The sequence below is a fragment of the Telopea speciosissima genome, chromosome 11 (genome assembly GCF_018873765.1).
Source record: "Telopea speciosissima isolate NSW1024214 ecotype Mountain lineage chromosome 11, Tspe_v1, whole genome shotgun sequence".
NCBI classification, from domain to species: domain Eukaryota; kingdom Viridiplantae; phylum Streptophyta; class Magnoliopsida; order Proteales; family Proteaceae; genus Telopea; species Telopea speciosissima.
The window spans coordinates 13,132,545-13,148,089 of NC_057926.1; the positions used below are offsets into that span (position 1 = coordinate 13,132,545).

The following is a 15,545-nucleotide window of genomic DNA, read 5'->3' on the forward strand; positions in this document are numbered from 1 at the left end:
CCGGTAGATTTTGAACACAAGGGGCCTAGGTTTGGGACAGAGGATGCAGAAAGAGGGTTTGGAGGGTAAAGAGATAAAGGAGGGGGTTGGAGGTTAAATTGTGATAGGGTGGGTTGGTTGAGTCGGTCTCCCTAATCTTGGGTGGTATTAGGGAGACCTGCAGGAACAATGGGAACTGTCTGCAATGAAACAGAGTCCGGGCTTGGGGTGATGGCATTAAACAGGCTAAATTCGGTGGGTCACTGAAAGGGTCAGCATTGTGGCCTGTAGAACTCTGTAAGGGATACTCCAGAGGAAGGATATTCGCTGCAGAAATCCTAAAAGGTGCAGGGCCAAGAATGGAGTTCGATGGTACCTGAGAGGTGTCTGATTGGGTGAGTGATAGTTCAACTCTCCAGGGGAGGTTGGATGACGGAGTTTGAGGCTTGTCCTGAAACAGAATGCTTTGACGGTCTTCCTAGGGGCTTGACAGGAATGCTCTTGCTCCTAGCACCAGGATTCTCAGCAAAAAGCTCCAAAATTCTTTTGTCGCTTGGGAGGCTTTGAACCCATAACACTCACTTGAATTGTGAGTTAATCTACCACACCACGTACAAAGAAGAAAACCCTCAAACCAGATGGGTACTTGGGATTTTTTGCTGTGGGAGTTGGGAAATCTGATGAATTCTTGCAAGAGTTGTAGTTCTCCTTGGTGCTCTTATTGTGTAAGAACTACTTGTCTGCAGGTGGTTGTTCGGAAGTAAAAAAAACCCATCAAATCTTCTTTATTTGAGTAAAAATTAATTCGGGAATATTTGAATGAATGGGAAACCAGATTTTTGAGTTCTCTTTCTGTTTTTGGCTTTTCTCTAAAGCAATTAGGAAGAGAAGCCTGTTTTGGCGTCCTACAGCCTTATTTTTTTGCTTTGGCTGTGAGCTACCTAGACTTCTCGGGATAAGTTGAAAGCTAATAATGCAATCCAGGGTTCTGAAACCCAGCTCAGATCGCTTATGAGCCCACCCAGATATCAAATACCAAGCTGCAAAGAAGAATAACAAATTTGTAATAAGCCAGAATTTTCAAGGGGCAATTTTGTAGCTAAATAGGGAATGGGCAAGAGAGAGAATAGTATTTGTAGTTTAAGGGCAAACTTGGAAGCAAATGTAAGGCGAAGGCTAGGGGGTAATAAAGGAGAGAAAGAGGGGTACTTTGGAAAGGGGGTGACATATTAAAGTAAAGAGATAATAGCTATCATGGGAAGAGGGAGTATTCTTCAACCTTATGAAAGAAAAGAGGATTGGGTAGGACAAAAACTAATCATTACTGGGGTAGATATGTTATTGCAATAGGTGATTGTAATTGAAAATAAAGAGAATCATCTTCAACCTTTAAACAAAGCAAACCAGAAAGCCACGGTAAAGGGGGCCTTCGTACCAGATCCAAGAACTCCTCGATGAGAGTCCCAATGGAACCAAGATTTTGGGAGGAGTTGGTCGACTCTTAGCCCTATTGATTCCTAGTGATAATCAGTCAAACCAGCAACCTAAGGGCTGAATAAAAATTCCTGAAATAAACCTAAGTGGTAGGAAAGGTTCAGGGAGTGTTTCAGCCTTAATTCTTACGACAAGGTTAATTTCCAGGGACAAGGACCTGGGGTTGAAGTTGCTTAATACAGAGGAACTACCAACCAGAATCTGAAGAGATAAGGAAATGGAACGAGAGAGATCAACTCTTGGGTATTGGGCTGCTAATCGTATGAACAAGAAATGGGAATGACAACAAGGAATGAGAAAGAAAAATAAGAAAGAAAGGAGGAGAAGAAGAAAAGAAAGGATCAGAAGAGATAAGAGAGGCAAGGGAGAGAGCACACACTCACAGTTCTTAGCAACAACCAACGGAACTCATTGTTCATTCAAAATCTCAAAACTATCTTTTTTTGGTTCCAACCTTTGTACTTAAAGAAGATAATAATAGACTCCCAATCCTTAACGAAAACTAAAATAAAACTTGACTCTAAATCTGAAATAAAATCCTAAATCAACTGTAATACTAAAACATGGAAATGAATTCTAGCCTAAGAAAGGATTACAAGATAAAAGATAAACCCAAACAATAAATTAAAATAAATAAATAAACTTTAGGGAACGTGTTCTCTGTCCAGAAGCGCGCCTCTGCGCCCAGACACGGGCATGCGAAATGACCACAGCGCTTCTCCTGGTTGATGCACGTGCACACACTCATTGGTCAGGGCACTGGTGCATTGCCACGCTCCCGGACGAGTTCTTGTGTGTGTGTGCACTGGTGCATTGCCGCGCTCCCGAACGAGTTCTTTTGTGTGTGTGTGTGTGTGTCTGTCTTTTGAGAGGATCTTCTAGATCATGTGTTGGATCTTGGGGGCTTTGCACCCTCTTGGGATTTTCTTGAGCCTTTTGGCTGGGCTTGTATCTTCTTCCTTTACTTATTTTTTTCTCTTTCTTTTTATAAAAGTTGTTAGGCAATTAAAAATTTAATATTTTAATTTTGAGAGCAATGGTTTCCTGTGTGGCCACCTAGGAAGGGCACCTGTGTGGCATATATGTCATGTGGTTTTTGGAACGGGCCTAAAATTTGTAAACAGGTAGACCTGAGGTCCCCTGCTCACAGGTCAAATTTCATCCCAAACAGAATTGACCACATGGAAAATAAATCTTTAAAAACCCAGGACTACCAAGAGGGTGCACACTAATGCAGGGACTACTTAGAGGGTGCATGCCAATACATGTGGTGGTATTTGATTGAATTAGGCTCTAGCATTTAACATGTGGTTAATCCAGATCATGTCCTCTCTATCCACCAGTCAGAATTCCCACATCATGCCATTTTCACGGTAACATAAGGAGGCTGTGCTGGAAGCCCTTCCTGATTGTGCCACATAAAGGTCATTTGTCCTAATGTTAATTGTTACAGAATAGCTGTATTTTTAATTTTTTAATTAGGTTTCATAAAAAATTTTCTTCTTTTTTTTCTTTTTCAAATCAACAATTGGCCTCACCAAATTTAATCAAGACTGACTTTGTCATGTATTTGCCTTTTCATTTCTCTACAATATTTGTACTTATTTGGAGTCCTGTTGCTATTCACTTTCCTTTTTTTGTTTTTTCCCTGAACGAAATCAACTTACCAGTGCTTGTGAACATTTACTGCTATCGCAATGCAGTTGGCAGATTGTGGTCTCAATGCCAGCTGGAGAAAATATAGAGCTGCCCTATTCTCTGAAGTATACGGAGGAAGATCGGCTTGATCAGGTTGATAACATCAAAATTTGAGTTTATTTTGGTTGGTTGACGGCTATTTAAGGTGCATGTTTATTTTTTGCTCATTCGTAACCTGTTTTGTTAAGATACAACTTAGTACAATTATCTTGTAACTTACATTCTATGTTTGGTGTTAATTCATCATTCTTGACAGTTTCATCAATGTTTTTATTTGATATTTCACTGAAGAATGTGGACTTTTGTTTTATGCCAATTGGTTTAATGATCAAAGGCTGATTCTGCACTACAATAGCTGTATTTTTTTCTTATTTTCAGCTGACAGGATCTGAACTCCTTTTTCATATGATTTTTACTGTTTTAGCAAATTATTCCCCCCCACACCAAAAAAAAACAAAAAAAAAAAAAAAAGAAAAAAAAAGAAAAAGAAAGAGAAATAGGGACTTCAGAGAGTTATTCTAATGTAGGAAAGTGAGGGGTTAATCCATTTTATGGGGTAGTCATGTTTTTTTGCTTATTATTCAATATGATACGAGCTTGGGCGAACTCAACCCTATAAACCGGCTTACAAGGTGAGGGAACCCAATAACTTATCAACCCACATTAAGTTTCCCATACAACCGATGTGGGATAAATGTGATCGTAACACAATATTCCAGGTTTTCTTGTGTGTATAATTGGGTAGACTGAATCATACTACTCTAGGATGTGTTTCTTGCCATGGTCAAAGGAAATGCGATTGATGTTGGAAACTTCGGTAATTCGGTTTGGAGGGTCAATCAGTAGTAGTAAACTTTGCTTTGAAAAGAAAGAAGCAAGAAAAAGAACAGAAAGAAGTGATGCAGATACATCACCAAAAGAGGCTTATTTTGAAGGGAATAAGTCTAGGGTTAGTTTATATACATGTTTGGCCTTTGGTCCCATGGGTTTTCAATGTAATAGATCACTCTTATGGACCTAAAGTAGGGGTAAATAGGTTGCATACGGGATTAGCTTCTATACTTAGTTTATTTTCGTATGTTAGTGTTATAAATTGAACCGGTCCAAAACTGGTTTGAACCAGTGGCTCAATTTAAGTGACTCAAATCACTTTTTTTAAAATTTGTTTTCATTATAAGTTGGGTCCACACCTCTCCACGAATTTGAGAGAGGTTGTGATGTGTAATTCATAATTGTCAAGGCATCGCCAAGGCGTCCAGGCGGATCTCTAGGGGCTTAGGCGACTGCCGCCATATTTTAGGGCGCCTTGCACTGGTTTAAATAGTATCAAACTAGGTTCTGGCACTTATTTATGCCAAGCGCCTTGCAATGGTTTAAATGGTATCAGACTAGGTTCTGACACTTATTTATGCCAAATATCATTAAAGTAAATGTTTGATATTATTCATAAATAAGCAAATACCCCCCTATTTGAATCCAATAAAAATAGTTAAAAAATCAAATTCTAAATGGATAAAAAGTCAACTCCCAAGTTCAAGAACAAAAACTGGATTTTTGACGGTAGGTGAAATTTTCAACTTTCTAATGTTGAGTTTTTTGTCAAATCTAAAAATTCCATAAATCTTAATATGATAAAACATTACTAAAAACCCAAAGTGTGGTAAAATATTCATTTGTTTTGATATTTAAAAAAATATTTTCATTCATAGTGATTTTTGACAGCATTCGCACACACCAAATAAGGTTTGACTGGAACATAACTCCTTCAATATAAATCAGATTTAAGCAATCTTGGATTTGTTGGAAAGCTGCTTTTGTGTTCTACCTAATACAAAAAGTCTCATTAAAATCATTTGATCAATCAAATATCTTAGAGAACAATAACATTTCTCTAAATTAAGAGCAGTTTAATTACTTATTGATCAACTAGAATACCGCAAGTAAGAAAGAAGGAAGATGGGAGATCTCAGTCGAAAGAAAAGAGATAAAAAAAGAAATCGTGGGTACGAGAGAGAAAACACCAAATTGGTAACAACCAATATTCCAAAAACTAGGCTGCAGTAAGGACTGCCTCACCCGAACTGGGAACCCCGAGAGTACTGGAATGAGTTGAGGAACTCCCCTCCGACAATGCCCCCTCCTCTCCGGCAGCCCCAACTGCTGCCTATTGCTTTGCTTCATTTCCTGCACCACCCACTACCCCTGCACCAACCTCTTCTCCTCCATACAGCCCTGTCCATGACCTTCGCAACCCACCTTCCATTGCTGCCTGCCCCTCTGCTTCATTCCCTGCACCACCCACTTCCCTTGCACCAACCTCTTCTCCTCCATAAAGCCTTGTCCACGGTCAATGCAACCCACCTTCCATTTCTTGGAGCTCCCTCTTCACCGGCAGTTCCTCTGCCCCCACTGATAGACATTCCCTTCATTTCATCCCTCCTTCCATCGTCGATGATTCCAGAGTTGGCTTCTGCCCCAAGGGTCTGCTAGACGAGGAGCTCTCCAAATGGAAGTGCTTCCTCGTGGGACATTTCCTTGGCTCCCGTCCACCCTTCCATGTCGTCAAATCCTCTTTGCAAAAACAATGGCGTGCGGCAGGGGCTGTCTTCACCTACTTGCTGTCTAGCGGCATCTTTATCTTCAGGTCAAGGTTTAAAGTATTGGTATCGGGTATCGTATCGGTTGGGTGATTTTAAGAGACGTATCGTATCGTTTCGGAGGTACGTATCGAACAATACAAATACGCATAGAAATTGTCAAGATACACATGGAAATACACTTTTGGGACAAAAAATAATATAAATAAGCCATATATAATAAGTGTCATGCATAAAACCTAAAATGGTGAATAATGTATAACCAAACAAGTGCATTAAATTGAAATTGTTATAAAAGATGAAGTTTCTCATATGTTTTAATCGTCTATAGCCCTGAAGAGTATTGGATGATGCAAAGGATGATGTTGTAGCACTTCTTGATTCGTTTTTCAGTTTCAAAGTGTGAAAAACCAAGATTAAATGCAAGATTTTAGACTCTTGGTTGAGAGTTTTCCTTCATTTTTTCGTTAGATTAGGAATTGTATTGAGTCTGTGAGTGAAAATGGCTTTTTTATGGAATGTATCGATGGTATCGGTATGTATCGGTGCGTATCGGTATGTATCGGTGATGTATTGGTATGTATCGAGCCGTATCGGCCGATACGTATCGATACATATTGATACGTATTAAACCACCCACTGAACCCTTTACTGGACGTATCGATGGTATCGATATGTATCGGTCGTATCGTATCGGCCCGTATCGGTCGATACATTTCGATACACTTCGAGACAGTTCATTTAAAAAAAAAAGAGACGTATCGGTATGCATCGTATCGGTATCGACCGATACCGATACGTATCAGTCCCTATCGTATCGTATCGGTCGATACTTTAAACCATGCTTCAGGTTGTCCGATGAATCCGACAAAACTCGAGCCTTGGAGGGTGGCCCATGGCTGGTTGGCAAGAAACAGATCTTCCGTCGGCAATGGGATCATCGCTCCTCTCTCTGCAAAATCAACCTTAAGTCCATCCCCATCTGGGTCAATCTGCCTGGTCTTCCCTTCTACTATTGGTGTGCCTCTGGGCTTAGTATTGTTGGATCGACCATCGACAATCCTCTCTTCTCCGACGAACGCACCAAGAAAATGGATCGTCTTTCCTTCGCTCGTATCTGCGTTGAAATCACTGCAGATGACCCTCCTCCAGATTATGTCACCATCCAGGAAGAAGACGGCCACTCCTTCTCTCAAAGAGTTCTCTACGAGTGGCTGCCTCACTATTGCTCCGTCTGCAAATTGTTCGGTCACCCATCGAAGCAATGCCTCCCTGGCCCTTTGGGCACTAAGGCTCTTTCGAATCCATCGACCTCTGCTTCGGGCCCTTTGGTTGAAGATGCTGCTTGTGTTGATGTCCCTGCAGCAGAGATGCTGGCTGTCGATGAGGAGGAAGACGATGTTGCTACTATTGTGGAAGACGATGCCGCTGCTACGATGGTGATCAGTTGAAGCTGGCTTTCGTGGTCGGTAAAGCTTTGGAGTCTGAAGGTTCTCTGAAACTCTCCTGTGGCCGAAAAAAACAGAGGAACCGTCACCGGAAAAGCCACTGTGACTCCGATGAGGTTCCCAGCCATGGTGAGTCACCCGATGCCCACCTACCACGCAGATCTTTTGACGTTGACCACAACAGATTCGCAGTCCTTCAGAGTCTCGATCCTGGTGCTAACGGTGAAGTCGCTGTCTCGCTTGCTCCTCTCGAGCCCTGGAAGAGCTGTGGTACTGATCTGCGGGCTCCTCCTTCTGATCCATCTGCAAACCACCTTTTGCCTTCGACTTGTACTCCCTTCTCCCCTTTTGTCAACCCAAACAAAACCTTTTCCTCTGATAATCAAACCCTCACCTCGCTTTACATGAGGTCCACAGTTTCCAAAACCAAACATTTGCCCTCTCTACGTGTCCCATCTAACCACCACATCCCCCCTTTTGTCCCATCTCACGTTAACCCTTCCTCTGATAAACCAACTTCTCAGCCAGTCCCGACCCATCAACCCACCCATTTAACCCACTTAAATCGTTTAACCCATCCAGCCCATTTAACTTCTCCCAAAGCCCCTTACCCATCTTGGTCGAACCTTGAAGAACCAGTTCCTGGTCCACCAACTGGTTCCACCAAGGCCCACCCCCCTTCATCCTTGTTTCCTTCCTCCCCCTCCTCCCCTCTAGTTTGCTTTCCCCCTTGAGAGAGTACCGCCTGCGGCCCCGTAGTGTTCCCCCGGGGTCTCGGGTTAGTTCCACCTCTGGCTGGCTGCCCCCTCCCCCCCTTTGCTTATGATCCCTTGGACCATTTGGAATGTCCGTGGCCTAAACGCCCTGGCCAAACAAGCTGAGATTCGCGGCCGTATCAAATCCTCCAAATCCCCCCTTTGCTGCCTCCTTGAAACGAAGGTTCTTGAACCCAATTTGTCTTGCATTTCTTACTCTCTTGCCCCCTCATGGTCCTTCCTCTCCAACTACACACACTCTCTTAATGGCTGAATCTGGATTCTTTCCAAATTCCATATTTCGGTCTCCTCCTCCTCCCCCCAATACCTTCATCTCAGCATTTCTGATCATCTTCACAATCATCTTTTCTTCGTCACCATGGTTTACGCCTTTAATCGTCACCTGGATAGGATCCCCCTCTGGGACGACATCCATTCCATTTCTCTGTTCGTGGGTTCTGCCCCCTGGGGCATGGGAGGCGACTTTAATTTCGTCCGTTATAGTCATGAAAAGTTGGGTGGTTCTCCCATAGACCACCAAGCTGTAGATGCCTTCAATTCTTGTCTCGAGGATTCTAGGCTAAATGACCTTAGATGGGTACTGATCTTTCTTGGCATAATAAGCGCTCTGGCCTCGATAGAGTAGCTTGTAAGCTCTACCGAGTCCTCGTCAATAATCCTTGGCTCTCCTCCCCCTTCCTCTTATGCCTTCTTCGACCTCCCCGGCCTCTCAGACCGCTCCCCCATCTCTCTTTTTGCCCTCCCTTTCTTATTCTTTGGCCCTAAACCCTTTAAGTTTTTTGACATGTGGTCCTCCCACATTGAATTCCTTCCTATTGTTCAAGCCGCTTGGGATCTTCCTGTCCAGTCCTTCTCCTCCCCTCTCCTCGCCTTCTCTAAAAAACTTAAAAATGTCAAATTGGCCGTCAAATCTTGGAACTCTTCCACTTTTGGAAACATCTCCTCCCGTGTCTCCTCTTGTCATGACACCCTCTCCTCCATCCAGTCCTGTCTTCAGTCCGACCCTCTCAACTCCTCCCTCGCTGAGGAAGAAATCCTTGCTGCCTTTGAGCTGTCCTCCTCTCTCTCTCAAGAGGAGAGTTGCCTCAAACAAAAATCCTGGATTAAATGGCTCAAGCTTGGCGACTCGAACACCGCCTTCTTTAATCGCTCCCTCAAAGGCAGATCCAACTCCAACTCCATTCTCTCTTTTACCACCTCTGATGGCTTGGTTCTTTCCTCTGTGGAAGCTATCAAATCCGAAGCTGTGGCCTACTTCACTGGTATCTTTTGCCCCACCTCCACCACCCAATCCACCTTCCCGGATGACCTAATCAACAAATTTGTCCCTTCCCACCTCTTCAACTCCCTCTGCTCCATCCTCTCTGACTCCGAGATTGTCTCTACTGTTCGCTCTCACCAGGCTAGTAAAACTCCTGGCCCCGATGGTTTTAGCATGGGTTTCTTCTCCTTTTGCTGGGACATCATCGGTGCTGAGCTTATTAGTGCCATCGAGAGCTTCTTCTTTAACCACCACCAGATCCAAAGCATCAATCACACTTTTCTCTGCCTCATCCCAAGTCTTCGGGAGCCTCATCCATGCCAGACTTTAGACCCATCTCCCTCTGCAACCTCCTTTATAAGTTCATTGCTAAAATTCTTGCCAACCGCCTCCAACTTGTCATTGACTCCTTATTAACTCCAACCAGCCCGCCTTCATCTCCGGAAGAAGCATCACGGGCAACATCATCCTTTACCAGGAAATTGTTCGAGGCTTCGACCGTAAATCCCACTCGCCTTTACCCGTTTTGAAGATAGATATCCACAAAGCCTTCGACTCCATCCGTTTGGATTTCATCTCCCAAGTCCTTCTAAAGATGTCCTTCCCTCCCACCTTTGTTAACTGGATCCACTTCTGCATCTCCACCCCTCGCTTCTCTGTCATCCTCAATGGCAGCCCAGCTGGTTATTTTACCTCCTCTGTTGGTATCCGTCAAGGTTGCCCCCTCTCCCCCTTCCTTTTTTGCCTTTCCCTTGAGGTCCTCTCTCGTAGTATCCAATCCAAAACTGGCCTCCATCTCATCTCCCCCATCCCCAAATGCAAGCCTACTAACCTGACTCACCTTGCCTTCGCTGACGGCCTCATGATCTTCTCCAAGGCTGACCCCCTCTCCATTGAGTCCATCATGTCTTCCTTTCACCTTTTTCAGGGCATTTCCGGTCTCCGGATTAACCTCCTTAAATCCCAAATCTTCCTTGCTGGTGTCTCCGATACCACCAAAGCTTCCCTCTCCTCCATCACCGACTTTTCCCTTGGCACCTTACCTGTCCGTTACCTTGGCCTCCCCCTCATCCCTGCTAGACTTTCAACCAACCACTGTACCCCCATTCTTGACCTCCTCTGCAAGAGGCAGCAGCTTTGGAAAGCCAAACTTTTATCCTATGCAGGTCGTCTTGAGCTTATCAGATCGGTGCTTCAGTCCTGCTACAGCTATTGGAGCGGTGTTTTTGGCCTCCCAAGGCTACCATAAAGGCTGCCAAATCTATTATGTGTGCTTTCCTATGGAAAGGTGTGGATTCAGCAAGGTTCCTTCACCCCAAGAGCTGGTTTACCATTTACATCCCCAAATCTGAAGGAGGTCTTGGCCTTAGAAGGATCAAAGATATAAACATTGCTGGTTCTATCAAGTTGTTATGGAAGCTCCTCACCAACAAATCCAGCATCTGGACTTCCTGGGTATATGCTGGGCCTCTCCGCAGAGACTCTATCTAGACTGTTAGCTTAGTGTCAGACTCCTCCTGGGTATGGCGCAGAATCCTCCAAGTGAGGCATATAGCCAGGGACGCTATATCTTGCAGGATCGATGATGATTTGCAGACTCACCTCTTGCTTGACAAATGGCACCCTTTAGGTGTCCTAGCTTCCATTGTCAGCTCCTGTGCAATTTATGCTTCTGGATTGGACAGATCTACCCTTGTGGCTTCCATCATCACCAGAGGCCCATGGTCCTCGCCTCCCCCCTCCCCCCTCCCCCCTCCCCTCACAGATCTTTGGAGCTCCCTCCCCCCTATCCCCCTGGTCACTGAGGTAGAGGTGACACCACCTTGTGGCTCCCGTCCTCCTTTGGCAGATTCAGTTCCCACTCCGCTTGGGACATGGTTAGACATAGAGGGACCCCCTGTCCTTGGCATAAAGTAGTCTGGTTTAAAGGGCACATCCCTCGACATAGCCTTACCGCTTGGCGCACCTTAGCAAACTGCCTCCCAACTCAAGCAGTCCTCATTCATCGCCACATGCAAGTCTCTCCCAGCTGTTGCCTTTTTTGGAATGGGCACGAAGATGCAGATCACCTGTTCTTCACTTGCCCCTTTGCTTCCTCCATCTGGAACCGTGTTTTGCGCCACTGTTGACCTGCTCGCCGAAGGCCTCTTTCCAGGGAATGGGTTTGGATTGATATGACATTCGGAGGCAACTCGAATTGTGATTCGGTTGGCAAGCTTGCCTTTTGTGCCACTATCTCTCACATTTGGATGGAGCGTAATCTTAGAAGATGGACGTCCAACTCCCGCTCTTTCGACAAGATTTGGAAGGCCATCTTCTTTGATGTTTCATCTAAAATTAGTTCCCTCCCCCTTGTTGATGTAAAGGATACCCTGAGGAATAGGCTCATTGTTGTCTCCTGGGGTCTTCCTACTTCCTTTTTGCACCCTAGCTAAGTCTCTAGCTTCAGTTTTGTTGGCCCTTGGGCTTGTATCTTCCCCCTCCTTTCTTCGTGATTAAATTTTCATTTATCCAAAAAAAAAATTGCTTATTGATAAGATCATATTTTCTAAGAACAGTATAAACCAAATGTATGTTTTGATTGTTTCAAACTTCTAATAGCTTGCTTCTTCAGTTATGATGTCTTCTAGTTCTATGTTGATTTTTGATGATTAATATTGATTTTTGATTACTTTTTTTTTTTTTTGGATGAATGAAAATTTAATTACGAAGAAAGGAGGGGGAATATACAAGCCCAAGGGCCAACAAAATTGAAGCTAGAGACTAGCTAGGGCGCAAAATGGAAGTAGGAAGACCCCAGGAGACAACAATGAGCCTATTCCTTGGGGTATCCTTAACATCAACAAGGGGGAGGGAACTAATTTTACATGAAACATCAAAGAAGGTGGCCTTCCAAATCATGTCGAAAGAGCAGGAGTTGGACGTCCATCTTCTAAGATTACGCTCCATCCAAATGTGAGAGATAGTGGCACAAAAGGCAAGCTTGAGAACCGAATCACAAATTGAGTTGCCTCCGAATGTCATATCAATTCCTTGGAAAGGGCAAGAGGCCTTCGGCGAGCAGGCCAACAATGGCGAAGAACATGGTTCCAGATGGAGGAAGCAAAGGGGCAAGTGAAGAATAGGTGATCTGCATCTTCGTGCCCATTCCAACAGAGACAACAGCTGGGGGAGACTTGCATGCGACGATGAATGAGGAATGCTTGGGTTGGGATGCAGTTTGCTAGGGCGCGCCAAGCGGTAAGGCTATGTTGAGGGATGTGTCTTTTAAACCAGACTACTTTATGCCAAGGACTGGGGGTCCCTCTATGTCTAACCATCTCCCAAGCGGAGTGGGAATTGAATCTGCCAGAGGGGGAGGGGAGCCACAAGATGGTGTCACCTCTACCTCGGTGACCAGGGGGATAGGGGGAAGGGAGCTCCAAAGATCTGCGAGGGGAGGGGGGAGAGGTGGGGACCATGAGCCTCTGGTGATGATGGAAGCCACGAGGGAAGATCTGTCCAATCCGGAAGCATAAATGGCACAGGAGCTGACAATGGAAGCTAGGACACCTAAAGGGTGCCATTTGTCAAGCCAGAGGTAAGTCTACAAACCATCATCGATCTTGCAAGATATAGCGCCCCTGGCTATATGCCTCACTTGGAGGATTCTGCGCCATACCCAGGAGGAGTCTGGCACTGAGCTGACAGTCCAGATAGAGTCTCTACGGAGGGGTCCAACGTACACCCAGGAAGTCCAGATGCTGGATTTTTTGGTGAGGAGCTTCCATAACAACTTGATAGAACCAGCAATGTTTACATCTTTGATCCTTCTAAGACCAAGACCTCCTTCAGATTTGGGGATGCAAATGGAAGACTAGCTCTTGGGGTGAAGGAACCTTGTTGAATCCACACCTATCCATAGGAAAGCACACATAATAGATTTGGCAGCCTTGATGGTAGCCTTGGGAAGGCCAAAAACACTGATCCAATAAATGTAGAAGGACTGAAGTACCGATTTGATGAGCTCAAGATGACCTGCATAGGATAAAAGTTTGGCTTTCCAAAGCTGCAGCCTCTTGCGGAGGCGGTCAAGGATGGGGGTACAGTGGTTGGCTGAAAGTATAGCAGGGATGAGGGGGAGGCCAAGGTAACGGACAGGTAAGGCGCCGAGGGAAAAGCCGGTGATGGAGGAGAGGGAAGCTTTGATGCTATCGGAAACACCAGCAAGGAAGATTTGGGATTTAAGGAGGTTAATGCGGAGATCGGAAAAGCTCTGAAAAAGGTGAAGGGAAGACATGATGGACTCAATGGAGAGGGGGTCAGCCTTGGAGCAGATCATGAGGTCGTCAGCGAAGGCTAGGTGAGTCAGGTTAGTAGGCTTGCATTTGGGGATGGGGGAGATGAGATGGAGGTCGGTTGGATTGGATACTACGAGAGAGTACCTCAAGGGAAAGGCAAAAAAGGAAGGGGGAGAGGGGGCAACCTGGGTGGATACGAGTTTTGATTACTTAATGTGACTTAATTTTTATTTTTGATGACTTGATGTTGCTTAATATTGATTTTTTATGACTTAATGTGGCTTAGTGTTGATTTTTGATGATATAAGGTACATATTATAGCATACTACATAATGTTAGGAAAGAGGGGTAATAAAAAAAACACTTGAAGGTTGCCTTGTCACCTAAGCGCTTAGGCACCCCTCCAGCGTCTTAGGTCGCCTTGCCGCCTTGACAACTATGGTGTAATTAGAGTTGGCTAAGAGCTTTTAGACTGCTAGGCTGATTAGGATAGCAGACCTTTTGGCCAATATAAATAATAGAAATCATGGGGGTGCTCATTACCATAGTTGTCTAGGTGGCAAGTTGACCCAAGGCGGTGGAGGGGTGTCTAAGCACTTAGGCGACAAGGCACCCAAGTATTATTTTTTATTTAACCTTGTTTCTAACATTATTTATTATGCTACAACAGGTACCTTATATCATCAAAAATCAACATTAAGCCACATCAAGTCATCAAAAATCAACATTAAGTCACATCAAGTCATCAAAAATCAACATTAAGTCACATAAAGTCCTAAAAAATTAATATTAAGCCACATCAAGCCATAAAAAATCAACATAGAAATAGAAGATAACAGAACTGAAGAAGCAAGCTATTGGAAGTTTGAAACAATCAAAATATACATTTGGTTTATATGTTCTTTGAATTGGTCATTTTCAGGTATACCTAGTCTCACATTTGGTTTATACTGTTCTTATAAAATATGATCTTATCAATAAGTAATTAACCTGCTCTCGATTTAGAGAAATGTTCTTGTTCTCTAAGAAATTTGATTGATCAAATGATTTTAATGAGACTTTTTGTATTAGGTAGAATACAAAATCAGCTTTCCAACGAATCCAAGATTGATTAAATCTGATTTATATTGAGGGAGTTATGTTCCGGTCAAACCTTATTTGGTGTGCGCGGCACTGCGCGAATGCTATCAAAACAAATGAATATTTTACCGCACTTATGGTTTTTAGCATTGTTTTACCATATTAAGATTTATTGAATTTTTAGATTTGAGAAAAACCCCAGCATTAGAAAGTTGAAAATTCCAGCTATCACCAAAAATCCAGTTTTTGTTCTTCAATTGGGGAGTTGACTTTTATCCTTTTGGAATTTTATTTTTTAACTATTTTTATTGGATTCAAATAGGAGGGTATTTGCTTATTTATGAATAATATCTTAAGTAAATGAAATAGCAAATATAAAAATATTGTGACACCAATTAAACCAGTTCAAGGCACCCTACAATAAGGCGACAACCGCCTGGACGCCTAGGCGGCACCTAGGCGACACCTTGACAACTATGCTCATTACCTCACAGATTTTAAAATTTTGCTCTTGCAAGTTGCTGCAACTTCTCTTCTCCTTTGAAGAATCGTCTTGTATTTGATCAAGGCTGGTGGGATCAGTGTTTGATCCGATTGATACCTTGTGGTAGTAAGCCCCATAGTTCGAGAACTCGCGAGATCTCGCCGAGTTTCTCAGTTTTTGGAAAAGCCAAGATGATACTGCCTGCGAGTCTCAAAAGTGCAATATCTCGGCGAGATCTCGGTTTCAACCCATTTTTTAACCCACCTACCACTTAAATACCTCACCTAACTCGACAGAACTCGACATATCTCTGCAAGATCTCGGCGAGATCTCGGATCTCGGGTCTAGATCTCGGGTTGATCTAAAGTTGAGGCTTCGAGTTGGAAAAAAAAAATGCACCAACTTAGTCGAGATCTCGACTCGTCTCGGTTTTTCCAAGAGCTGAGTT

The 15,545-nt window shown here is 43.8% G+C and overlaps 1 protein-coding gene across 1 annotated transcript in view; it reads left to right on the plus strand.

The window, feature by feature from the left end:
• The window catches only part of LOC122646361 (diacylglycerol kinase 7-like), a 140,446-nt gene that overhangs the window by 31,584 nt on the left and 93,317 nt on the right, over positions 1-15,545 (plus strand). Inside the window, exon 5 of the mRNA XM_043839909.1 lies at positions 3,177-3,264. Coding sequence (XP_043695844.1) covers positions 3,177-3,264 — 88 coding nt within the window. The remainder of the gene's footprint in view (positions 1-3,176; positions 3,265-15,545) is intronic.